Consider the following 22,819-nt stretch of genomic DNA (forward strand, 5'->3'; position numbering starts at 1 on the left):
GAGAGTACGACGTGCCCTACCACATCCGCCTCTCCATCGACCTGAAGATCCACGTGGTGAGTGGGTGAAGCCGACAGCGGGAGGGGGCTGAAGGGTGAAGACAGATGCAGAACGCCAGCTCAAGGCGACCTGTCCTGCAGGCACACTGGTACAACGTCAGGCACCGGGGGAGCACCGCGCCGGTGGAGATCACCCGCCGAGACGACCTGGTAGAGCGGCCGGTAAGTGCTGCTTACTGTCCTCCATCCCGAGTTCCCCACTGGTGTTCGGGAGGCCTCATCAGTGCTGACAGGTGAATCTGATTCAGAGGTTTGCTTCTTCCTAAATACCTTCTGGAAGGCGTGTGGACTCGTCATTTCCGGGTGAGTTTCCGGCCTGCGAGTGTAGTTCCACCTGTGCCTGAGCATCCCCAGGTGATGTGCGTTTGATGGGCTGGATGGGAGTGTGAGGGAGCCCCCAGCTTCCTCTTAGGCGGCGTTGACAGAGAGTGATGTGAAAAACGGGTTCATAACTAGAAGGCCTTGGCTCAGGGCAGCTTCATGATCAGGTTTTCTCATTTCTAAGACGGCGATGCCAGCCCTGAGCCAGTCTTCTGTCAGGGTTGTCACGAAGGCCAAAATGAGGCCATGCTTTCTTTCTTTCTTTCTTTCTTTCTTTCTTTCTTTCTTTCTTTCTTTTCTTTTCTTTTTTTTTTCTTTTTCTTTTTTTTTTTTTTTTTAATGATTTTTTGAAACAGGACGAGAGAGAAAGAAACAATGATTTGTTTTACTTATTCATGTCTGCATTGGTTGATTCTTGTATGTGCCCTGACTGGGGATTGAACCTGCAATCTTGGTGGATCCCTCTAGGACCCTGTGGTTTTGGCATTTGACATTGAGACGACCAAACTGCCCCTCAAGTTTCCTGATGCTGAGACGGACCAGATTATGATGATTTCCTACATGATTGATGGCCAGGTGAGCAGTGCCTTCTGGAGTGTGAGCTCCCCGGAAAGAGGGACCTTGTCCCCAAACCAGAAGTGTGCACCCTGTGACTCATAGTTTTGGGGTGAATAATGAGTGAGCGGAATCCAAGAAAGTGAGCAAGCGAGCTGTTCTGACACCAGCATGCTCCCCCTTCCGATGAGAGTCTGAGATGCTCAGGTGGGGGGGTGGAAGCTAAGGCACCTCCCAGTTGCTGCTCAGGTTGTTGTGGTCTGAGTTTCTGGGCCGAGTGCCAGGAGGCATGCTCAGCTGTGTCTAACCCACTCAACTGCTGGTGAACTTTCAGGGCTACCTCATCACCAACAGGGAGATCGTGGCAGAGGACATCGAGGACTTTGAGTTCACCCCCAAGCCGGAGTACGAAGGGCCCTTCTGTGTCTTCAATGAACCTGACGAGGTGAAGAGGGGTCACTGGGCAGCTGCTGATGATGTGGAAAGAGGCCCTTCGGAGGCCTCGGCGTGCCTGTGGTCAGAACGGCAGCTTCTGGGCTTGGGTCCCTGTTGTGACCCTCACGCGTGTGCAGGCGCTAATAAAGGGTTGCCGGGAGAACTTGGGGAGAGGTACTTGGAAGGAGTTTGAAAGAGGACAAGCAAACCTCTTGAGTGCTGTGATGCTTTGAATTCAGGTCCATCTAATCCAGAGATGGTTTGAACACGTCCAGGAGACCAAGCCCACCATCATGGTCACCTACAATGGGGACTTTTTTGACTGGTGAGTCTAATGCCTAATTTTGAGTAACTAAACAGTGTTCAGAGGGCAGATTCCAGGACACTGGGAGTTTACCCAGTGCTATTGACGTGTGTGCTGAGAAGGGGTTACAGTGGGAAAAGTGGGTGGGAGGGAAGGGGGAGGAGGGGTGCTGCATTTGAGGAGTCGGTGTGAGGAGCTCCTGGGATAGTGGGGCATCCTCTGGGGGCCGTCTTCCCTGTTCCTGAGGGGATTAGAGACTAACTGAAAGGGCTTGTCCGCCCCTCTGGTCCCTAGGCCGTTTGTGGAGGCCAGAGCAGCCGTCCACGGACTGAACATGTACCAGGAGATCGGATTCCAGAAGGACAGCCAAGGGGAGTACAAAGCGCCCCAGTGCATCCACATGGACTGCCTCAGGTAGGGCCCGCCGCTCCCTGGCAGCCGGTCTGCCCCGGGGGCTTCCCCGAGCGCAGGCCTGTCCACAGCTGAGGGAGGCAGTAGCCCTCGCTGAGGACAGCAGCCGCAGGCTCCGGCATCGCCTGAGTGCAGTGTGTCTGTGGGACTACCCGGGTCCGGGTGAATGATTCTCACGAGGGGCCTGCACCGTGTGGTGTCTTGGTGCAGATCTTGGGGTACCCATCAGGTCTCTGCATCTTGCTGTGTGTCCAGTTTTGCCACCTTTCACAGGTTTCTAGACTTTGTCTCAGCATCACCTCTTCCTTTGCTCTCCTTTCTAGGTGGGTGAAGAGGGACAGCTACCTTCCTGTGGGCAGCCACAACCTCAAGGCGGCCGCCAAAGCCAAGCTGGGCTACGACCCTGTGGAGCTGGACCCCGAGGACATGTGCCGGATGGCCACCGAGCAGCCCCAGGTGCCTGTGCCGTGCTGACCTGGGGCCTGGGGGTCGGAGGGACCTCCTACGTGTCGTCCTTATCTCTGCTGTCCTCTCCTCAGACTCTGGCCACATATTCAGTGTCGGACGCAGTGGCCACGTACTACCTATACATGAAGTACGTGCACCCCTTCATCTTCGCCCTGTGCACCATCATCCCCATGGAGCCGGACGAGGTCAGTGCCGCCCCTGGTCCCGCCGCCTGTGCGGCCTGGGCCGAGGGATTGAAGCCTGGTGTTCCCCGTAGGTGCTGCGGAAGGGCTCCGGGACCCTATGCGAGGCCTTGCTGATGGTGCAGGCCTTCCACGCCAACATCGTCTTCCCCAACAAGCAGGAGCAGGAATTCAACAAGCTCACAGGGGACGGCCACGTGCTGGACGCCGAGACTTACGTGGGCGGCCACGTGGAGGCCCTGGAGTCGGGCGTGTTCCGCAGTGACATCCCCTGCCGGTTCAGGATGGTGCGCCCCTCCTGGGTCTCCCGAGGCTTAGAGGCTCCCAGAAGCCACAGGGGCTGGAGGAAAGCTCTCACCCCTTGCGGGCCCCACCAGGCGCCCTTCGTCGGGCCTGCCCCAAGGTAGGTTGGTAGGTAGGTTGGTTGCTACCAGAGCATTTCCTGTCTCACCTGTGCCCCTCGGTCATTTCCGCTAGAATCCCGCCGCCTTTGACTTCCTGCTGCAGCGGGTGGAGACGACCATGCGTCACGCCATCGAGGAAGAGGAAAAGGTGCCCATGGAGCAGGTCACCAACTTCCAAGAGGTAGCTCTGGAGATGCCTTGTGGATGGGTTTCCTTCGTGCACCTCCTGTGTGCTGGTGCTTGGGCCTGAGACGGATGACTGTTGTCACAGTTGACGCCTGACTTCCTGGCTGGGGGAGCTTCACAGGCTCTGGGAACGTGGGGTCTTGGATTCAGTAGTCAGCGAGGAGCTATTGGAGGTGTTCAGTTTGTTTTCTTGTTGTTAAGGAGACTTTAAAAGGACAGTAGTAGCCTAGGTCGAGTGTCATCCTATGCACCAAGAGATTGGCAGTTCAATTCCCAGGCAGGGCACATACCTGGGTTGTGGGTTTGATTCCCCATTCGAGCATTCATGTGTTTCTCAGATGCATGCATATCACATTCTCTACCCCTCCCTCTCTAAGCATGTCCTCTGGTGAACATTTAAAAAGTTTTTTGTGATGACAGTTAATTTTTAGAAATGACAGAGTAGGATACAGTGACTAAGTCCATCAAATAGGAGCACCAAGTGTCCTTTGCGGTGTGTCCCCTGACTGGGGACCCCAGCACCTTCCCCCGTGCTGATCCCGAGGACGCTGCACATCCCAGGCTCCTGGCGGGCTCCGCTCAGCACTGCAGCGCGTTCGCTGACCCCCGTGGGGTAGTTTGTACCAACTTCAGGATCGGTTCCTAAACACCTTGTAACAAACTCGGCAGTTTTCTCCCACTTCAAATCCGGGGGTGGTGGCTGCTGCTCCTGCCATGCTGTGCTCCTCAGGGCTCTGCTCTTTTGTGCAAGCCTCCTGCACCTCCCGGCCCGTGTTGGTGGCTGTCTTCCGTCTGTAGTGTCCATTTTTTATCGTGGACACCAGCTCCACCTCCCTCCTCTTCCTCTGTAGGTGTGCAATGAGATTAAGGCCAAGCTCACCTCCCTGAAAGATGTTCCTAACCGCATCGAGTGTCCTCTCATCTACCACCTGGACGTGGGCGCCATGTACCCAAACATCATCCTGACGAACCGCCTGCAGGTAAGACGGATGCCTGCGTCAGGACTGAGTTCTTTCTTCTGCCGGCCCTAATTGCTCCCTCCCGTCCCCTCCGCAGCCCTCCGCCATGGTGGACGAGGCCACCTGTGCAGCCTGTGACTTCAACAAGCCTGGGGCAAACTGCCAGAGGAAGATGGCGTGGCAGTGGCGGGGCGAGTTCAGTGAGTGCCCGCCCGGCTGGGGGTGCTCTGCAGGAAGTGGTGGGCCTCTGTCACACTCGTCTCACCTGTCACCTTCCCAGTGCCGGCCAGTCGCAGCGAGTACCATCGGATTCAGCACCAGCTGGAGTCAGAGAAGTTTCCTGCCTTGACCCCTGACGGCCCAGCCCGGGCCTTTCATGAGCTGTCCCGCGAGGAGCAGGCTAAATACGAGAAGAGGAGGCTGGCAGGTGAGGGCCTGAACGGCGGGGGCCTACATGGGGCTGTGTTGGAACCGCATGGCTGAGATCAGTTAAACCGGTCCTTGAAGCCGTGGTGGCCTCACTCCTCCTGTAGGCTCCCTTCCTCGTTCCCCTGCATGGCTCAGGGCTCGGCTCCTCCCTGTGGTCAAGGCGTGTCTGGCCCATCTGCACGGGGCTGCCTGTCCTCGATGGAATAAATTAGCTGCAGGGAAAGCTGTGTTGGTGGGCCTCCATTGCCTCCTGGCTTCCTCTGTCCCCCACATGGAGTCTCAGTGCCCCTCCCATGTGCCTCAGATTACTGCCGAAAGGCGTACAAGAAGATCCACGTGACCAAGGTGGAGGAGCGCCTGACCACCATCTGCCAGCGCGAGAACTCCTTCTACGTAGACACAGTGCGCGCCTTCCGGGACAGGCGCTATGAGTTCAAAGGTCTCCACAAGGTGGGCCTCCTTTCCTCGGGTGCTGACCCTTGCTGGGTGCTATTGGACAGTCGTGGGTGTGCAGACACATCCTCAGGTGCCTGCTTTCGGTGCTCTGCCTGTCATGGTGTCCGAGTCCCTTTGTTTGAGAATCCCTGTACGAAGCTTGTTAGGTGCATCAGATAAGAGGGAATGGGATCACCGGGCACCTGGGAACCCCTGGGTTTCTGGCCAAGAGAAGCCCTGCCTTCATTCGCTGCTCCTGGTCCTCCTGTCAGGTCCTGGGCCCTCAAGTATGAGGTGTCCATTGGGTTGTTGCTGTGATGGTGTATTTTCTCCTAGTCCTGGCCTCACAGGAAATAAAAACGGAGCCTGGACATGTCCCTTTGTGTTCAGAAGCCCTTTCAGGACGTCAGCCTTACATGGGACTGTTCTAGATTAAAGGTGAATCAGGACACATGAGACTCGAGCACGTGGTTCTGGCCTGGCTCCTGGGTTGGGGTTGTACAGACCCCGTAGGGGGGACACATCCATATTGTGTCCATGGTGAGCGTCCTTGGGAGGGGAACAGCATTATGGTTTTGCAGGAGCTTGTCCTTGACCCTAGAAAGTATATGCTGACATGTTTAGTATCTGCAACGTAGTGGCAGTGCTGAGAGAGAGAGAGAGGAATGAAGGAAGGGAGAGGAGTAGGGAGGAATAAAGGAAATACGACCAAATATCAAGTGTCCTTCGGTCTTCATTCTATTTGTCGTTAAGTTTCCAATGCATTTGAAATTTTCAAGACGTAAAGTAGCTGTGACTGCAGAGTGTGAGCTGTAACCTAGGAGCTGTGTGTTCCCAGGTGTGGAAAAAGAAGCTCAGTGCGGCCGTGGAGGCAGGTGACGCGGCCAAGGTCAAGCGCTGCAAGAACATGGAGGTGCTGTACGACTCCCTGCAGCTGGCACACAAGTGCATCCTCAACTCCTTCTACGGCTACGTCATGCGCAAAGGGTACGCCCCTGCTGGCGCGCTGGGCCATGGATCTAGTGAGTGAAGGATGGGGGAGGGAAGAGCTGGGCGCCTACAGGCCTCGTTGCAAAAGCGTGGCTAGAAGCCGTCTGGGGCAGGTGGAGGCAGGGCCACATTGACTCGTGGGTCAGGGGTAACAAGGGCATGGGCACCACTGAGCATGTTTGTCTGAACATCCTGGGCAGGAGGCAGCAATTTGGTCATTTCTGTCCTATGTCTGTGACTGACGGAACGTCACCATCAGCCGTGGGATTAACAAAGGGTCAAGTTGATTGAGAGGTTGAGTGGGGTGGGGGAGGGAGAGACCCAAGGTTCCTGGGCCCGGCTTCCAGGGTTGGGCGCTGCATGGAGATGGGGTGAGGTGGGGACTCGTGTGTCCATTGGACGTAACCAGATGGGATCCTGGGAGGGTCAGCAGAGCAGCTCTGGGGAGGGAGAGAAGTGAGTGCACAGGGCCTGGGTTGGAGGGAGGGCCGTGGTGTGTATTTGTGCTGCTTTCTAATGGTAAGGGGAGTGGGCAGAGATCCGGCCTAAAGCAGAGCAGGATTTCAGGTAGGAAGTGTGAGAACTGGGCCACCAGCGGCTAGGGCACCCTGAGCGTGTTTTCCCTGCGACGCTGGGGGGTGCACATGGGGTTGGAGAGTGGAGGAGGCTCACGGGGACACCGACCATCAGGGCTGGTGTGGAGAGTCCCCTGAGGCCGAGGTCATGAACCATTGTGCTGCCTCCTTCCAGAACTTTCCAGAGCCGAGCCCAACACACTGAAATAGGAACTGAGAAGGTTCTCAGCACAGAGCTAAATTCCCCCTTAGTCCTGCCCTGCTCAAGTCCCCTCCTTGGTGCCCCTTTCCCTCCCACCGCTCCTTTGATCTCGATGACCCTCGGGGGAGCCCACCCACCTGACGCTGTGGCGTCTCCCCAGGGCCCGCTGGTACTCCATGGAGATGGCCGGCATCGTCTGCTTCACGGGGGCCAACATCATCACCCAGGCGAGGGAGCTCATCGAGCAGATCGGGTGAGCCCGAGTCGGGAGCAGGCGGCGAAGGCGGGCTGGAGAGTGGGGGCCTCGTCTGCTGTCGGGACAACACTGGCTGCTTTCTGCACGGCCAACAGCCAGCCGGCACGTGGCCTCACTTCTCTGTCCCCTGAAGGAGGCCCTTAGAGCTGGACACGGACGGGATATGGTGCGTCCTGCCCAACAGCTTCCCTGAGAACTTCGTCATCACGACGACGAACGTGAAGAAACCCAAGGTGACCGTCTCCTACCCCGGGGCCATGCTGAACATCATGGTCAAGGTGAGCCTGGGCCGAAACCGGTTTGGCTCAATGGATAGAGCATCGACTTGGGGACTGAAAGGTCCCAGGTTCGATTCCGGTCAACGGCATGTACCTTGGTTGCGGGCATATCCCCAGTGGGAGGGGATGCAAGAGGCAGCTGATCGATGATGACTCTCTCTCATCAATGTTTCTAACTCTATCTCTCTCCCTTCCTCTCTGTACAAAATCAATAAAGTATATTTAAAAAAAAAAAAAAAAAAAAGGTGAGCCTGGCTTCCAAGGCCGCTGTCAGGCGTGGGCTCGGGAGAGGAGCTGGGCAGGCTCTGCCCTCGGCTGGGAGGCCCAGTCGTGTCAGGTTTGGATGGTGACGGGGAGGCTGCCCCCTTGGTCGGTTTTGCAGGAAGGCTTCACCAACGACCAGTACCAGGAGCTGGCCGAGCCGTCCTCGCTCACCTACGTCACCCGCTCCGAGAACAGCATCTTTTTCGAGGTTGACGGGCCCTACCTTGCCATGATCCTTCCAGCCTCCAAGGAAGAAGGCAAGAAGCTGAAGAAGAGGTAGGAAGCCCGCAGCCTCTGCACGGGAAAGGAAACGGAAGATTAGATTTGGCAACCTGTCCAAGAACGGACCAGGAGCCGGGATGGGGAGACCTGGGTTGTGCCTTCTGGACTTCTTGCCTCAGTTTGGGAAGCTGTTGACGGATGCCACCAGCTCTGTTCTGCTCCACAGGCTGCAGGCCCTTCCGTCATTTCTGTGTTGGAGAGAGACGCTCAGGGCAGAGACGTGTGTGATCTGAGAGGTGGGGTCCGGAGGGCAGTGAGGAGCAGCAGCTCACAGCTCCGTCACGCTGGTCCACTGTGCTTCCAGGTACGCAGTGTTCAACGAGGACGGCTCCCTGGCCGAGCTCAAGGGCTTCGAGGTGAAGCGCCGCGGGGAGCTGCAGCTCATCAAGATCTTCCAGTCGTCCGTGTTCGAGGCCTTCCTCAAGGGCAGCACCCTGGAGGAAGTGTACGGCTCTGTGGCCAAGGTGGCTGACTACTGGTTGGACGTGCTGTACAGCAAGGTGAGGTCGCCCTCCCCACCTGGCTGTGCGGGATGAGTGACAGATGAACTCAGGGCTAATGCTGGTGAAATCCCAGGACTTGAGTGTGTCCAGCGACAGGATCCTGTAAAGGAGACAAATGGCATGTGAGAAAAGAACCTAAGAGAAAAGCTTGCCAACCGTCCAGCTTACCTTCTTTGATTTCTAAGTCTTGGTTGGCCCTGTAAATGCACAGACAGTTCCTACAACTTAAGTGGAATGTTGGCTTGTCTTTCACACCCCTTCTTGAGGGATTGTCACTGTGCCTATGCTGCTCAGAGTGTTTGCATCTCATCGAGTCTGTGGTTGGCGGTCAGTTGACGGAGCTAGGCCTCTGCTGTCGGGAGCAGGGAGGCTCCCGGTTTCCATTGTGAGGACAGCATCAGACACCTTTGCCCAGATGCCTTTCCCTCTCCCACATTGTTGGCTAGGAAGATGCTTTGGGATGAAAGGAATAGTGGAATATTCTGGAACATTGCTGGCTCCTGTTGCTTTGTGGCATCTGGTTTTGGCATGCCTTCTTCCATGTAGAGTTGACTCATGTGAGCTGGGCAAATCTTACAGGCTGTTGAGGCGGGAAATCAGGGACTCCTGTGCACAGGAGCCCAGACACACGTTAAGGCTCCGTGTATGGTTCTTAGGTCTTAAGCTGGGGAAACGATTCCGTGGGAAGAAGCGTGGGTGAGCTGGAGACGCTCCTTTACCTCTGCACGATGCCTGCCCCTTCCCTCTCCAGGCAGCGAACATGCCCGACTCAGAGCTGTTCGAGTTGATCTCTGAGAACCGTTCCATGTCCCGGAAGCTGGAAGACTACGGCGAGCAGAAATCCACGTCCATCAGCACTGCAAAGCGCCTGGCCGAGTTCCTGGGAGACCAGATGGTGAAGGACGCGGGGCTTAGCTGCCGCTACATCATCTCCCGGAAGCCCGAGGGCTCACCCGTCACCGAGAGGTGAGGGCTTCCAGGGTGAGGGAGGGGCGGGCCGCAGACCCCGCAGATGGGATGACAGGAAGGCCTGCCGGGCCCTGGCGGGATCCCAGAGCGAGCTGCTGAGGACTTCCTGTCCGTTACCCAACGAAGAGCCCTTCGGAAGTGTCACCTGTGTGTGTGCACATGCATGTGCTTTTTACATGAGGGCATTTGTCAGCGGCTCTTCACGGTGGCCAAGCAACAGCCCCCATGGCCATGAGACTTACACAGTGAAGTATTGTTTAGTTACTAGATACAGTAGACATGACATGTTAGATATAGTTTATACACAATAACTTTAAATGCAAGCAGGTTACAAAACCGGTTGTGGGGTCTGTTTCCATGGAAAAGACTGTCCCCTGGTGCTCGCTGCGCCTCTTGTCTCCCAGGGCCATCCCACTCGCCATCTTCCAGGCGGAGCCCACGGTGAGGAGGCACTTCCTGCGGAAATGGCTGAAGAGCTCGTCCCTGCAGGACTTGGACATCCGGACGGTGAGTGCTGGCTCCTCGGCTTAGTCTTCACTCCTGGCGTTCCCTTTTCTGACGTGTGGTGTGTGAAGAAAGGTTGAGGGCAGAGCTGGGAAAGCTAGACTCAGGCTTTCACTGGGTCAGGCAGGCCGAGGCTTGGTCTGGCGCAGGGTCCTGGTGCGGCTCTGCACCTCAGTTTCCTCCTCTGAGAAATGGGCACTTTTGTCAGAGACTTTCCAAGAGGATCAGTTAGATGCAGGGAAAGGCAGTGCTGCTGCCGCCGCCGCCCTCCTCACGCGCCTGTCCCGCACAGATTCTGGACTGGGACTACTACATCGAGCGGCTGGGCAGCGCCATTCAGAAGATCATCACAATCCCCGCGGCTCTGCAGCAGGTGAGGTCAAGACCACGGAAGCAGGCCACCGTGTGGCTTAAAGCCACAGGCACCTGAGCGTGGCCCAGACTCGCCGTCAGACGAGTGACGCGTCCCACCTTCATGCAGGTGAAGAACCCCGTGCCTCGCGTCAAACACCCCGACTGGCTGCACAAAAAACTGCTGGAGAAGAATGACGTCTACAAGCAGAAGAAGATCAGCGAGCTCTTTGTCCTCGAGGGCAAGAGACAGGTGCTGGGCCCTGGCCTGGAACACGGAGGCCGTGGGGTGGGGTGGGGTGGGCCAGTCCCAGGGGCACCCGGTGCCACTCATGAGGTTGGATGCTTCCATTCAGGTGTCTGGAGTTTTGTGTTTTTTTCTGAAAACGTACACCTTCATACTCTGCTCTTTAATTCTCCCAGTGTTCTTTTGTGTTAGGGGGTTTTAAAGTTAAAAGTAGTTTAATCGGTAATGAGTAACTTTGTCCAAGTACTTGATCCCGTTCAGATGGGTTTCTGGAAGTGGACTTGTGAGAGCGCCTTGACTGAGTCCTCTCGGGGTGGTTGCAGGTGGGTGTGGCCCAGGCTCCGGATGGCACCCAGAGCCTTGGTGCTCCAGACATGGAGGACTTTGGCCGTGAGAAGCCGCCCCACACAGCCGTCCCTGTTGCTACGAAGAGGAAGCGGGTCCTCTGGGAGAGCCAGGAGGACTCGCAGGACCTGGGGCTGACGGTGCCCTGGCAGGAGATCCTGGGGCAGCCTCCGGCCCTCGGAACCACCCAGGTAGGAAGCCTCAGGGCATCTGGATGGCCGGTGGGCAAAGGGGGCAGACCTCAGTCAGGCCCCCGTGGATGTGCTGTCTCCTGGGGGCCTGCTGAGCATGCAGGACAGGAGGTGGTCTTGGCCTGCGGAGGTTGGCACTGGGAGGCTGGCGTGTCCGTTGTCATGGAAGGTGTTCTGTCTCCCTGGACTTGTCCTCCGTCTGTCCCAGGAAGAGTGGCTGGTCTGGCTCCGGTTCCACAAGAAGAAGTGGCAGCTGCAGGCCCGGCAGCGCCTTGCCCGCAGGAAGAAGCAGCGTCTGGAGGCGGACGGCGGGCTGCAGCCCGGGGCCGTGCGAGACAGGCCCAGCACGGGGCTGGGGGGCTTCTTGCGAAGAACTGCCCGCAGCATTCTGGACCTCCCGTGGCAGATTGTGCAGGTATGCACGGGCGTCCGAGGGCAGGACCCCCCAGGGCAGCAGCATGGCTGATCGGAAGGGGTCCTGGGTCTGGAGGAGAAAGGGCAGACCTTGACCTCTGTGCCTGATTGCAGCTGGTGCTGGAGGCCGCCATGTTTCCTTTCAGATCAGCGAGACCAGCCAGCCTGGCCTGTTCCGCCTGTGGGCTGTCATCGGCAGCGACTTGCACTGCATCAAACTGAACATCCCCCGGGTGTTTTACGTGAACCAGCGGGTGCCCAAGGTGGAGGAGGGGACTGCGTATCGCAAGGTACCGAAGGCAGCCGCTGCCTCGGAGATTGTCTCCACGGTGATGGGGCCGCAGAAAGAACTGGGCTTTGCAGATACAGCCTGGTGGGCGCGGCCCTGGGCCAGGTGTTCTGGAGCCTTCTAGGGGCAGCAGTTACTGAACAGACCTCTGTGAAGGGCCAAGCTGCTGGTGCCTGGTCCGGGGACCCATCCCCTGTGTCGGTCTGACATCCACCTAGCAGGGAAGGGATGGGTGGGCAGTTGAAAGACAGCAACTTTTGCTCCAGAGGCTGTTCCGGTGTTACAGCTTTACGGGGGTCATTCACATGCGTGCAGCTCCCCGACTTCACGTGCAGCTCCATTGCTGACAGGATTTCCCGTCATGCAGCCATCCTCATAGTCGATCTGAGAAGGTTTTCATCATCCTCAGGAGACACCCCAGGCCCCGAGCAGTCTCCTCCCCCAGCCCCCAATAACCACCAGCCATTCTGCCTCTGGATGGGCCCACCATGGACATTTCCTCCTATAAGTGGGGTCCGGCGGTGGGTGGGGCTCTGCCTCTTCCTCAGGCGGGTCCTCGTTCTCACCTGGTGTCAGTGAGCACCCAGCTGGGCCAGCCAGAGTGTGCTCATGGAGGCTGCCCTTGCCATTTCTCAGCCGGGCGCAGGGAATTGCAGGACAAGCTAGCGTGTGTTGAGAATAGACTTGTGTGTGGGAGCTGGAAGGAGGGAGGAGGTGTCTGGAGACGGGATGTGGGTGTGGGGAGAGACAGGGAGGGTGTAGCGCAGGATGGGACAGGTGGCCTGGAGCTCCTGTGGTTTCAGGATATTCTACCCTTTGGGGGCCTCTCCTGCTCCCTCCGCACCAGGACCAGCCCAATGTGTCCCCCAGGGCTCCTGGGTTTTGCCGCCTGCACCCTCATAAACCAGGAGAGGACAGAGGAAATAAACAGACCTGCTGAGTGAGCTGACTGCCTCTCAGATGCCTCAGAGGCTTCTGATGTGCCCTGAGCTTTAGCTTTACTCTGGAGAGTGAAACGGAGTGTACCCCACAGTTGTGGGCACCAGGTGTGCCAGGACTGTTTAAACAAGCGTGTGCGCATGTGTGGAGTGTGTGTGTAACAAACCTCACACTTAGCCACGTGACAAGGTCATTGCTGGTGTCCCCAGGTGAATCGAGTCCTTCCTCGCTCCAACACCGTTTACAACCTCTATGAGTACTCAGTGCCGGAGGACATGTACCAGGAGCACATCAATGAGATCAACACTGAGCTGTCAGCCCCAGACATCGAGGGCGTGTACGAGACCCAGGTAACTGCCTCCCCAGCTGCACTGAGCAAGCCCCTAGCTGGATGAGCAGAGGAGAGAAGCCCACGAAGGGCACGGGCGGGCCGGCAGCAGCCACTGGATTCCCCCCGGGGTAGTTTCTGCAGCGATGGTCAGCCCCACCCCCCTGCCTCCTTGCAGGTGCCGTTACTGTTCCGGGCCCTGGTGCACCTGGGCTGTGTGTGTGAGGTCAGCAAACAGCTGGGGAGGCACCTGTTGGGCCGGGAAGCAGAAACCTTCACGCTTGAGCACCTGGAGATGCGCTCTCTGGCCCAGTTCAGCTACCTGGAACCAGGTAAGGGATGTGCCAACTGCCCTCTTGGCCCCACCTTCCACGAATCCCAGGTGACCTGTGTGTCCTCCACAGGGAGCATCCGCCACATCTATCTGTACCACCGCACACAAGGCCACAAGGCGCTCCTCGGCGTCTTCGTGCCCTCTCAGCGCAGGGCGTCCGTGTTTGTGCTAGACACTGTGAGTTCCCGGTGCAGGGCTGTGGGAGGACAGGCCGCTGGGCAGAGATGTCCTAGCCCCGCCTTGTTTCCAGAAGCCTCCGCCCAGGAGTGCCTGTGGGATTGAGTTAGAAGTGGAACCACTCCAAAGGGGGGAGGTTTGCTGACTTGGCCCGTGTTCAGGTGCGAAGCAACCAGATGCCCAGCCTCAGCGCCCTGTACTCGGCCGAGCACAGCCTCCTGCTGGAGAAAGTGGGCCCCGAGCTCTTACCGCCCCCAAAACACACGTTTGAAGTGCGGGCTGAGACCGACCTGAAGACCATCTGCAGAGCCGTCCAGCGCTTCCTGCTGGCCTACAAGGTGAGCAAAGTGGGGGTGCTGCTGTTGGAGCCCCTCACCCAGGACAGTCCCCCGAGCCGCTTGCTGTCCTGTGCCAGGAGGAGCGCCGGGGGCCCACGCTCATCGCCGTGCAGTCCAACTGGGAGCTGAGGAGGCTGGCCGGCGAGATCCCTGTCCTGGAGGAGTTCCCGCTGGTGCCTGTCCGCGTGGCCGACAAGATCAGCTACGGGGTCCTGGACTGGCAGCGCCACGGGGCCCGGCGCATGATCCGCCACTACCTCAACCTGGACACCTGCCTGTCGCAGGCTTTTGAAATGAGCCGGTGAGCAGAGCATAGGGCTCAGCCCACCTTCATGCTGCCAGCCTGTCAGTCTCCCCAGTTTCCACTCCCTCCTGAGACCAACCTGGGACTACCTCCCGTGACCCTGACCATGACCCTGCACAGGTACTTCCACATCCCCATTGGGAATCTGCCTGAGGACATCTCCACCTTTGGCTCCGACCTCTTCCTCGCCCGCCACCTCCAGCGCCACAACCACCTGCTCTGGCTGTCCGCTACCTGGCGCCCCGACCTGGGCGGGAAGGAGGCCGACGACAACCGCCTCATCATGGAGTTTGAGGACCAAGCCACCATGGAGATCAACAGCTCCGGCTGCTACTCCACAGGTGGGGGCGGGGGAACGGGATCTCCGCAGCTGAAGTCCCAGCACTGACCCTCAGAGCTCGGCCACGGGCCACGTCGTGTGGGCTGAGTCGGGGTGGGCGCTGAGGCCAGTGGCAGTGTTTGAGGAAGGCATGCTGGGTTGGGTTCCAAACCCTGTGGTCAGTACACAGGTGTGTGTGTCTGTGCAGTGTGCGTGGAGCTGGACATCCAGAACCTGGCCGTCAACACCATCCTGCAGTCCCACCATGTCAACGACATGGAGGGGGCCGACAGCGTGGGCATCAGCTTCGACGTGATCCAGCAGGCGTCCCTGGAGGACATGATCACCGGCAACCAGGCTGCCAGCGCTCCCGCCAGCTATGACGAGACCGCCCTCTGCTCCAGCACCTTCAGGTGCCACTGCATCCCCATCGTCTCCTGGCTGCTGTCCTTGCGCCCTCTCTGCAGGGGCAGAGGAACAGTCTGGGGTTGAGAAGGAACAGCAGGAATCCTTTCGTCCTCGGCCCTTGTTTTGGGAAACTAAGCGCTAAGACAGGGTCACTGGGGCTTCCCCCCACCTGCTCGGTAGAGCCTGTCTGGTTCTCCCAGCCGGTGAGGCGCCCAACACCCACCATTCTAGTCGGTGTTCTGGCACGGCGGGCGGGGAGGGTTGAGAAGTGTATGGTGAGTGGTAGGTCCTAGCCTTGTCTGAGGGGTTCAGAGAGCTGAGCAGTAGGGTGTGGAGGAAGAGTGACTGGAGAACACGCTCTCCTTCCAGGATCCTGAAGAGCATGGTGGTGGGCTGGGTGCGGGAGATCACCCAGTACCACAACGTCTATGCCGACAACCAGGTGATGCACTTCTACCGCTGGCTGCGCTCCCCATCCTCGCTGCTCCATGACCCCGCCCTGCACCGCACGTTGCACGGCATGATGAAGAAGCTCTTTCTGCAGTGAGTGTGCCCCGTGCCCCCGCCCGGTACCCGGGGGTCCTGCCACGCACAGTCTGTGCGCGGTGTCTGCCCAAGCGCTGTACGCTGTGCTCTGCCCCTCCTCGTCGGACTTAATGGCCGGCCTTGGAGGTCTGCATGAGGTGTACGGTCCACCGTAGTGGGCAGAAGCAGCTCCCAGAACTTGGGCTGTTACCAACAACCAAGAGACAGCCTGTGCGTAAGGGCACGCGAGTGTCCCCGCGCAGTGATCCCAGGAAGCAGCCCTGCTGCCAGCTGGTGGATCCTACGATGAGAGGTGCTAGCTGGGGCTGGCCCAAGAGCTCTCCATCCATGTCTCTGCCAACCCAGCCCCTCCTGCATGGTGGGCAGTGCCAGCTGAAGGGGTGGGGGTACTTTTTGTGGCTCCTAACCTGCCTGCAGTCCTCGTGATGAATTAAGTGGGCTTTCTCTTCATATCCTTTGTCCGCTTTTCTCCAGTTGTGTTGTTTTTCTCATTGAGCTCTTCCTATGTAAGAATTATTCGTTTTCTGTGACGTGAGTTCCACCTTTCTTCCCTGTCTTTGATTCTGTTTGGCTTTGTTTGTGGTGGGTTTTCCATGTAGAAACCTTCACGCTTTGTTGCTCCTGAGTCCCAAGCGTATTTAGAATGGCTTTTCTATTATACTTCAGTCATCCCCTTAGCCTCACGGAGTCTCCTGGGATCCTCTGTAGCATCCTGACTGCTGGTTCTGTCCTTGGTCCTCAGGCTCATCGCGGAGTTCAAGCGCCTGGGGTCATCGGTCGTTTATGCCAACTTCAACCGCATCGTCCTGTGCACGAAGAAGCGGCGGATCGAGGATGCCCTGGCCTACGTTGAGTACATCACCACCAGGTGTCAGCACCGCTCTGCTCAGCCAGCTCCCGCATCCTGTGCCTCCCATGCCGGCTGCAAGCTCCTGGCACGAGGGTGTGGGTGGTCTGTGGCAGCCACGTCCTCTCCTGCCTCTGGAGACTGGCAGGGCCTTTCTCACCTTCTTTTCTGAGAGGGCTTCACCAGCTGTGGGCTGTAGGGAACCTTTTTTGATCTTTTTCCTTCTCTGTGCTGCTTTCTGTATAATTTCTGTCACGTCTTTAAGTTCACCGTCTTCGGCGCTGTGTCATCTGCCCCGAATCCACATCAGACGTGCTGTCTCCTCCTCCATTTCTGGTCTTTTCTTCCGCTCTGGGCGCGGGGCAGCTGTAGTGCGCCCGGTCCCTGGGCGCTCCGGCGCCGGGGGTCTCAGGTTGGTGGCGGTTGGTAGGCCTGTCTCCTCCCTCTGGGCTGTTTCTCTGCAAACTGGTGACATCCTGGGTCTTGCCTTGTGTGTTGGATGCTTTTGCGTTCCTGTGACTGTTCTGGGGCTCTATGTTCTGTGACCTGAAAACAGTTTGATCCTTGGGGGCCTGTGAGATTTGTAGGCAGGGCCAGAGCAGCAGTAGTCCAGAGCTCACTTCCCCGCCCTGGAAGAAGGCTCTCCAGTGGCAGTGGGAGCGGGCCTATGGGATCAGGCTCCAGGGAGGCTTCTCTCGCCTCTCCAGCCCTCCACGCCTCCTGTTCCTCCCACCCAGAGGCAGAAGTCTCTTCACTGCTGTTTGCCATTTTCCTGTCATTTTCTATAGGAAGTTTGAGAGTTTTAAATCAGTGGAGGGTAAGAAAGAAAGTGGAGAAAAGAAAGAAAACTGATTTTATGGAATCATTCTGTTTTGCTTCTTTTTAGCATTCATTCTAAAGAGATCTTCCATTCCTTGACGATTTCTTTCTCTCGCTGCTGGGAGTTTCTTCTCTGGATGGATCCCTCTAACTACGGCGGCATCAAAGGAAACGTGCCCTCCAGTGTCCACTGTGGACAGGTGAGGGGACCAGTCCTGGAGGCTGGAGTTCTCTGGGGTCTGCACCTCTCCGTTCGCCACACACTGCTCACACGTCTGCCAACAAGGAGGTGCAGGATCAGAGTCAGCGGGGGTGGGATCAGGGTCAGGGGCCGACTGGGAAGGGGAGGCCCCAGAGGACTCGGATGTGGCGGGAAGTGGAGCTTGCAGGGAGCAAGGCTCAGTTACTGGTGTGAGGCAGCTGTGAGTCCAGCAGCGGGTGAGGGCAGTGATCACGGGTGGTTGAGAGCTGCCTGGGCAGGCCACTTGTGCCTGTGACCTTGATGGGGGTTTGCTGGGAGCCATGCTGTTGAGAGATCTGCTGGGAGAAGGCAGCCCTTGGTGCTGTGCCGAGGTGGGAGGTCCATGGGAATTGGATGGGAGGTGCAAGTGGTGTAGCTGGGAAGCACAATGGTGGCTGCTGCTCTCAGGATGGCAGACATGAGCCGTCCCGTGTTAACCTGGAAGGTGCTGTCAGAGCGGAACCTTGTCAGGCATGGGCATCGCAGTGGGGAGCTGAGCAGGAGATTGGAGCTTGGACTGTAGGATGGTCCTCAGGGCACTGCTGTTCCCCCTCTCTGGGCGGTGGGAGGAGGCAGCTGGAGTGAACCCTTTGGGAGGATGGAGTGGGACCTTTCCCACGAGTGAGTGCTGCTGAGCCCAGGCGCGTGGCACATCTGACGTGCTGTGAGAGTGGGGGGATCTGCCGGCTCGGGGGGCTGGGAAGGATGCTAACCAGGTGAATCAGTAGGCCAGGGTCAACGTGACTCAACTGGGGTGTGGGTCCACGGCTGCGGGCAGACACGGCTGGGACTGTTACAGCAGGACCCCCAGAAAGAGGGCAGAGCGGAGGAGGAGGAGCCGGAGGAGGAAGGTGAGGATGACGAGGGCGAGGATGACGACGAGGGGCAGGAGCCGGACGTGGAGGACTTGCTGGAAAACAACTGGAACATCGTGCAGTTCCTGCCTCAGGCCGCCTCCTGCCAGAGCTACTTCCTCATGATCGTCTCAGGTGAGCTCATCAGCTGTCACGTCTGTGACCCATGGAGCACCCTGGTCCTGGTCTGCTGCCTCACAGAAAGGTGGATCGGGGTGCGGGGCCCCCCTCACTGTGCCTGCTGAGGAGGGCTGTTCCCGAGGAGCTTCTAGTTCTGCCCCAAGCTTTGGTGCACGTATGGCAACTAAAGGTGAACCCCAGTAGGGAGGACGGGTCACTTCCTGAATGACCTGCCCCCACTGGGCTCCGAGGCTGAGCTGCTGTTGGCTCCTGTCACTGATTTGGGTGTAGATGGTCTCGGGTTTAGTGTTTACAAGCCGGGTTATTCAGGTTGAGGCACAAAGGAAGCACATATATGCAGTGCCCGTTGTCCCCTGATACGCACTGACATTCCTAGCACACACACGTGATCAGAGGTATGAGGTGGCTCCATTTGTGATTGTTTCATATTTCATCTGCATGTCCCAAGCAAGTCTCACTTTTTCTTTTTTCTTTTTTTCTTTTTAAATATATATTTCATTGATATTTTACAGAGAGGAAGAGGGAGGGATAGAAAGTTAGAAACATCAATGAGAGAGAATCATCGATCAGCTGCCTCTTGCACACCCCCTGCTGAGGGTGTGCCCACAACCAAGGTACATGCCCTTGACCGGAATCAAACCCGAAACCTTTCAGTCCGCAGGCCAATGCTCTATCCACTGAGCCACACTGGTTTCGGCAAGTCTCACTTTTTTGAGTTTTTTTGAAACGTGGATCTGGTGTGCTGGCTCAGAGTTGAGCCTCTGTTTTGTCACTGCCCGTGTGGAGGTTGAGGGGAGTTGTCTCATGGAGATGATGCTCCCTAAGCATGAACTCGGGCATCGTTCCCGTTTCTATAATGGGCTCTGGCTCCTCTAAATGCATCAAATAGAATCATCGCCGGTAACGACATTTCAGCCCGGGCTGCCGGCGGGCTGACCAGCCACAGGGTCTCCCTGGACTCTGGGTCCTGGGTGTCGTCAGCTCTCGGGTCCCGTGTCCCCTCTGCAGCATACATCGTGGCCGTGTACCACAGCATGAAGGAGGAGCTGAGGCGCAGCGCCCCGGGCAGCACCCCCGTGAGGAGACGGGCGGCCAGCCAGCCATCGCAGGAGGCCCGAGGGGCACCCGGAGCCCTTCCAGGTGAGCGCACCCTTGCTGCCGAGACCATGCACCTGTGACCTGACCCCTCTGCCCCCCTCCAGGGCAGGGTCCCCGAGTCGCTTCCTCGGCATCCTTTTCACTGCGAAGTCACATGTCGCTTCTCTTCCCAGGAATGATCACCTTCTCTCAAGATTATGTGGCCAATGAGCTCACTCAGAACTTCTTCACCATCACCCAGAAGATTCAGAAGAAAGTCACGGGCTCTCGGAACTCCGCTGAGCTCTCAGAGATGTTTCCTGTCCTGCCCGGCTCACACTTGGTGCTTAATAACCCTGCCCTGGAGTTCATCAAGTATGTGTGCAAGGTGAGAGCCGGAGGAGGAAACTCATTTACCCCCCCAACACTGCCCACCGTTCTGTACACTCCGTGTGAGCTATCAGTGAGGGGCCCTCTGATGGGGCCTGGGCCTAAGACCACCGGGAGGGAATGATGTCTGGGCAGAGGGGGTGAAGGCCGTGGGGTGGAGTGATCTGGGGGTGCTGGTGAAACAGCAGGTGCTCGAGGTCCTGTGAGGCTAATGGACGAACCAGGGACCACACGGAGCTCCCAAAACACCCAGGCTTCTGTGGAGCTCAGAGGAGAGCTTGTGTGAGTGCCAAATGCCTTTCTGGGAAAGGAGACTGAATCAAAGGTGGAATACTGTTACCAGACAAGAGCAAGCAGCACCTCTCTGCTCATGAAGTCACCTCCCGGCCACTGCATCTCCCGGTGACGGACACGCCAGGATCAGGTGGCAGCAGAGCTTTAGGGGAGGGAGAGACCTCCTGACAGGAGTGTTAGCTGGCTGCCCCTCGGCTCTGCAGGCCCCTGGGTGGGCCGGGCAGTCCCTCACCTGAGAGTGGACATCAGCCACTTCGCATGTGAGATTGTAAGGCTCCAGGAGACAGGACTGCCTGTCACTCGGGGGAAAGGAGCCAGTGAGGATGACCGGCAGAGCCCGAGTCCCCGGAGGGAACCACTGCTTCAGGGGAGGCAGCTGATGGGATGGGGAGGGTGAGGGGGTGCTCGGCCACGCGGTCTTCAGTCCAGACAGAGCAGCAGGAGGCCCGGAGCTGCCCTCACCGCCCTGTTCTCTGCAGGTCCTGTCTCTGGACACAAACATCACCAACCAGGTGAACAAGCTCAACAGGGACCTGCTCCGCCTGGTGGACGTGGGCGAGTTCTCTGAGGAGGCCCAGTTCCGAGACCCCTGCCGCTCCTACGTGCTCCCTGAGGTCATCTGCCACAGCTGCAACTTCTGCCGGGACCTGGATCTGTGCAAAGACCCGTCCTTCTCCCAGGTGGGAGCGCCCACCGGGAAGGGCACCTTGTGGGTGACATCCTAGCTTTGGTGTGAACTAGGACCTGGCACCTTTCCTAAGGCACTCGGCTACCGGGTGCAAGAACACCATCCAGTAAGCATGTTAGGACGGTGTCGGAGTGGAAGCGTGCCCGGGGCCAAGTGACTGCCGCACGCCGTTATGTGCCTCTCGCTCTCACGAAGGCTCTGCCCAGTCTCCTCAAAGCTGGTCCTCTTGGAGGACACTGCCAGGGAGGTGGGTAGAGGGTGACCTGCTCCCTTTCTGCCCAGGACGGGGCTGTGCTGCCCCAGTGGCTCTGCTCCAACTGCCAGGCCCCCTACGACTCCTCGGAGATCGAGATGGCCCTGGTGGAAGCCCTGCAGAAGAAGCTGATGGCCTTCACCCTGCAGGATCTGGTGAGCAGTGGGCCTCAGGTCATGATCTGGTCCGTCGAGATGACCACCTGTTGGGGCAGGCCTCATCCACAGCCCGTGACTCAGTCTTAAAGCTCCTGGTGGGCACCTGGCCTCCCGGGCCTTCCCTTCTGGTGGAGGGAGAGAGATGGCAAATAAGATAAAGGGTGTGAGTGGGCCGAGGGTCCAGACTCAGCTGGTGTGTGTGTGTGACGGAGTGCTCAGCATTCAGTGCGGGGACTGGGGACCATGGGGTCTGGGCAGGAACATTGGTGCCTGGTGTGGCCGGGTAGGTGGCCCACAGCGAGGGGGGAAGCAGCTGGCGTTGGGTGAGCCCGCTGTGCGGTCTGGCTTTGATCCACAGTGGAGGTGCAGGCAGGGAGTGGGAGCTCTTGACTGGCGCTTCCTCGTTTCAGGTCTGCCTGAAGTGCCGGGGCGTGAAGGAGACCAACATGGCCGTGTACTGCAGCTGTGCGGGCGGCTTTGCCCTCACCATCCACACCAAGGTCTGACTGCTGTTCTCACCCACTCCACTCTCCCTACACTCTGGGCCTCTGCCCACATCCCTAATCTCTTCTGGGACTGGCTCCCATGGCGACTGGTTCTTCTGCAGGTCTTCATGGAGCAGATCAGAATCTTCCGGAACATTGCACAGCACTATGGCATGTCATACCTCATGGAGACCCTGGAGTGGCTGCTGCAGAAGAACCCCCAGCTGGGCCATTAGCAAGGCAGGCCGGTCCCTTCTCTGCCCCAGCTTCCAGCTGGAGACCATCCCCAGGACTCGGCACCAAAGAAAAGGACCCTCAGGGTGCTTCCGGGGAGGGATCGCCTGGCCCAGACCAGCCAATTAGCCAGAGCAGGAAGCGGCCCTCCTGTGCTCCGGTCCCAGGCTTGGTCAGGGTGGCCAGGGGCCCATGGGCCCCGATGGGTGGTTCTTGTGCATAAACACGTGTGGCCTCTGCGCTGCCGCAGGGCCTGGCCCTCCTGCACACACACACACACACACACACACACACACACACACACCCGCATCCCCTTTGCCCTCGGGGCCTTCTGTTTGAGCTGAAGGCCAGACCCCAGGGCCAGGGACGCCTGGGCGGAGACTGAGCTCTGCTCTGCAGTCACTGTGACCTCCGAGACGCCCTCCAGGGCTTCACACGTGCGTGTGGCCAGTTCCAGGAATCAGCCCTGAGCCCTTGGGGACCTGGGCGTCTTTTGGACAGCAGTTCCCGGTTCCAGGACTGCCGGCATCCCTGCACTTGGACTTGGACTTCCCTGTAGAGACTTCCTGGTCAGTAAGGAGGGTCAGGGGGGCAGGGGTGTCTGCATCAGGTGGTTCCCTCTTCTGGGCTGGGCTTCTCAGATGGGGCTTGACCATACCACCTGCCCTCAGAGCCTACCTGTGCCCCGAAGAGGCCTGGGCACAGGGCACACCATTGATCATGGGTTGTACAGCATTTGTTACCTCTTGGACTTAGAAAAGTGATCTTCCCCCACAAGTTTTTAGGTTCTTTCCTTCGTGGGAAGGGGAAGCAGCAGCTTCGTCAGTGGAGGAGCTT

The 22,819-nt window shown here is 58.3% G+C and overlaps 1 protein-coding gene across 3 annotated transcripts in view; it reads left to right on the top strand.

Annotated features, from left to right (window-relative positions):
- POLE (DNA polymerase epsilon, catalytic subunit) overlaps positions 1-22,759 on the top strand; it is a 26,016-nt gene extending 3,257 nt beyond the window's left edge. Inside the window, exons 7-49 of one of the 3 annotated variants that reach the window (XM_084867374.1) lie at positions 1-56; positions 141-221; positions 849-956; positions 1,270-1,380; positions 1,610-1,695; positions 1,969-2,088; positions 2,409-2,541; positions 2,625-2,738; positions 2,810-3,022; positions 3,213-3,320; positions 4,177-4,305; positions 4,382-4,484; positions 4,565-4,711; positions 5,018-5,163; positions 5,987-6,135; positions 7,076-7,168; positions 7,305-7,449; positions 7,832-7,989; positions 8,300-8,495; positions 9,250-9,464; positions 9,872-9,974; positions 10,264-10,344; positions 10,453-10,575; positions 10,893-11,105; positions 11,314-11,520; positions 11,666-11,809; positions 12,957-13,097; positions 13,254-13,407; positions 13,480-13,586; positions 13,748-13,924; positions 14,002-14,225; positions 14,349-14,569; positions 14,756-14,960; positions 15,325-15,498; positions 16,244-16,369; positions 17,235-17,367; positions 18,187-18,397; positions 19,412-19,543; positions 19,675-19,868; positions 20,644-20,844; positions 21,135-21,260; positions 21,674-21,763; positions 21,871-22,759. The exon at positions 1-56 is cut by the window's left edge and continues 86 nt beyond it. In XM_084867374.1, the coding sequence (XP_084723500.1) occupies positions 1-56; positions 141-221; positions 849-956; positions 1,270-1,380; positions 1,610-1,695; positions 1,969-2,088; positions 2,409-2,541; positions 2,625-2,738; positions 2,810-3,022; positions 3,213-3,320; positions 4,177-4,305; positions 4,382-4,484; positions 4,565-4,711; positions 5,018-5,163; positions 5,987-6,135; positions 7,076-7,168; positions 7,305-7,449; positions 7,832-7,989; positions 8,300-8,495; positions 9,250-9,464; positions 9,872-9,974; positions 10,264-10,344; positions 10,453-10,575; positions 10,893-11,105; positions 11,314-11,520; positions 11,666-11,809; positions 12,957-13,097; positions 13,254-13,407; positions 13,480-13,586; positions 13,748-13,924; positions 14,002-14,225; positions 14,349-14,569; positions 14,756-14,960; positions 15,325-15,498; positions 16,244-16,369; positions 17,235-17,367; positions 18,187-18,397; positions 19,412-19,543; positions 19,675-19,868; positions 20,644-20,844; positions 21,135-21,260; positions 21,674-21,763; positions 21,871-21,984 (6,212 nt within the window). In that variant the 3' untranslated portion in view covers positions 21,985-22,759. The remainder of the gene's footprint in view (positions 57-140; positions 222-848; positions 957-1,269; positions 1,381-1,609; positions 1,696-1,968; positions 2,089-2,408; positions 2,542-2,624; positions 2,739-2,809; positions 3,023-3,212; positions 3,321-4,176; positions 4,306-4,381; positions 4,485-4,564; positions 4,712-5,017; positions 5,164-5,986; positions 6,136-7,075; positions 7,169-7,304; positions 7,450-7,831; positions 7,990-8,299; positions 8,496-9,249; positions 9,465-9,871; positions 9,975-10,263; positions 10,345-10,452; positions 10,576-10,892; positions 11,106-11,313; positions 11,521-11,665; positions 11,810-12,956; positions 13,098-13,253; positions 13,408-13,479; positions 13,587-13,747; positions 13,925-14,001; positions 14,226-14,348; positions 14,570-14,755; positions 14,961-15,324; positions 15,499-16,243; positions 16,370-17,234; positions 17,368-18,186; positions 18,398-19,411; positions 19,544-19,674; positions 19,869-20,643; positions 20,845-21,134; positions 21,261-21,673; positions 21,764-21,870) is intronic. The other 2 variants (XM_084867375.1, XM_084867376.1) reach the window with 2 other exon arrangements.
- Positions 22,760-22,819: the final 60 nt, after the last annotated feature.

This window comes from Pipistrellus hanaki (assembly GCF_964339955.1).
Source record: "Pipistrellus hanaki genome assembly, chromosome: 19".
In the NCBI taxonomy this organism is placed as follows: domain Eukaryota; kingdom Metazoa; phylum Chordata; class Mammalia; order Chiroptera; family Vespertilionidae; genus Pipistrellus; species Pipistrellus hanaki.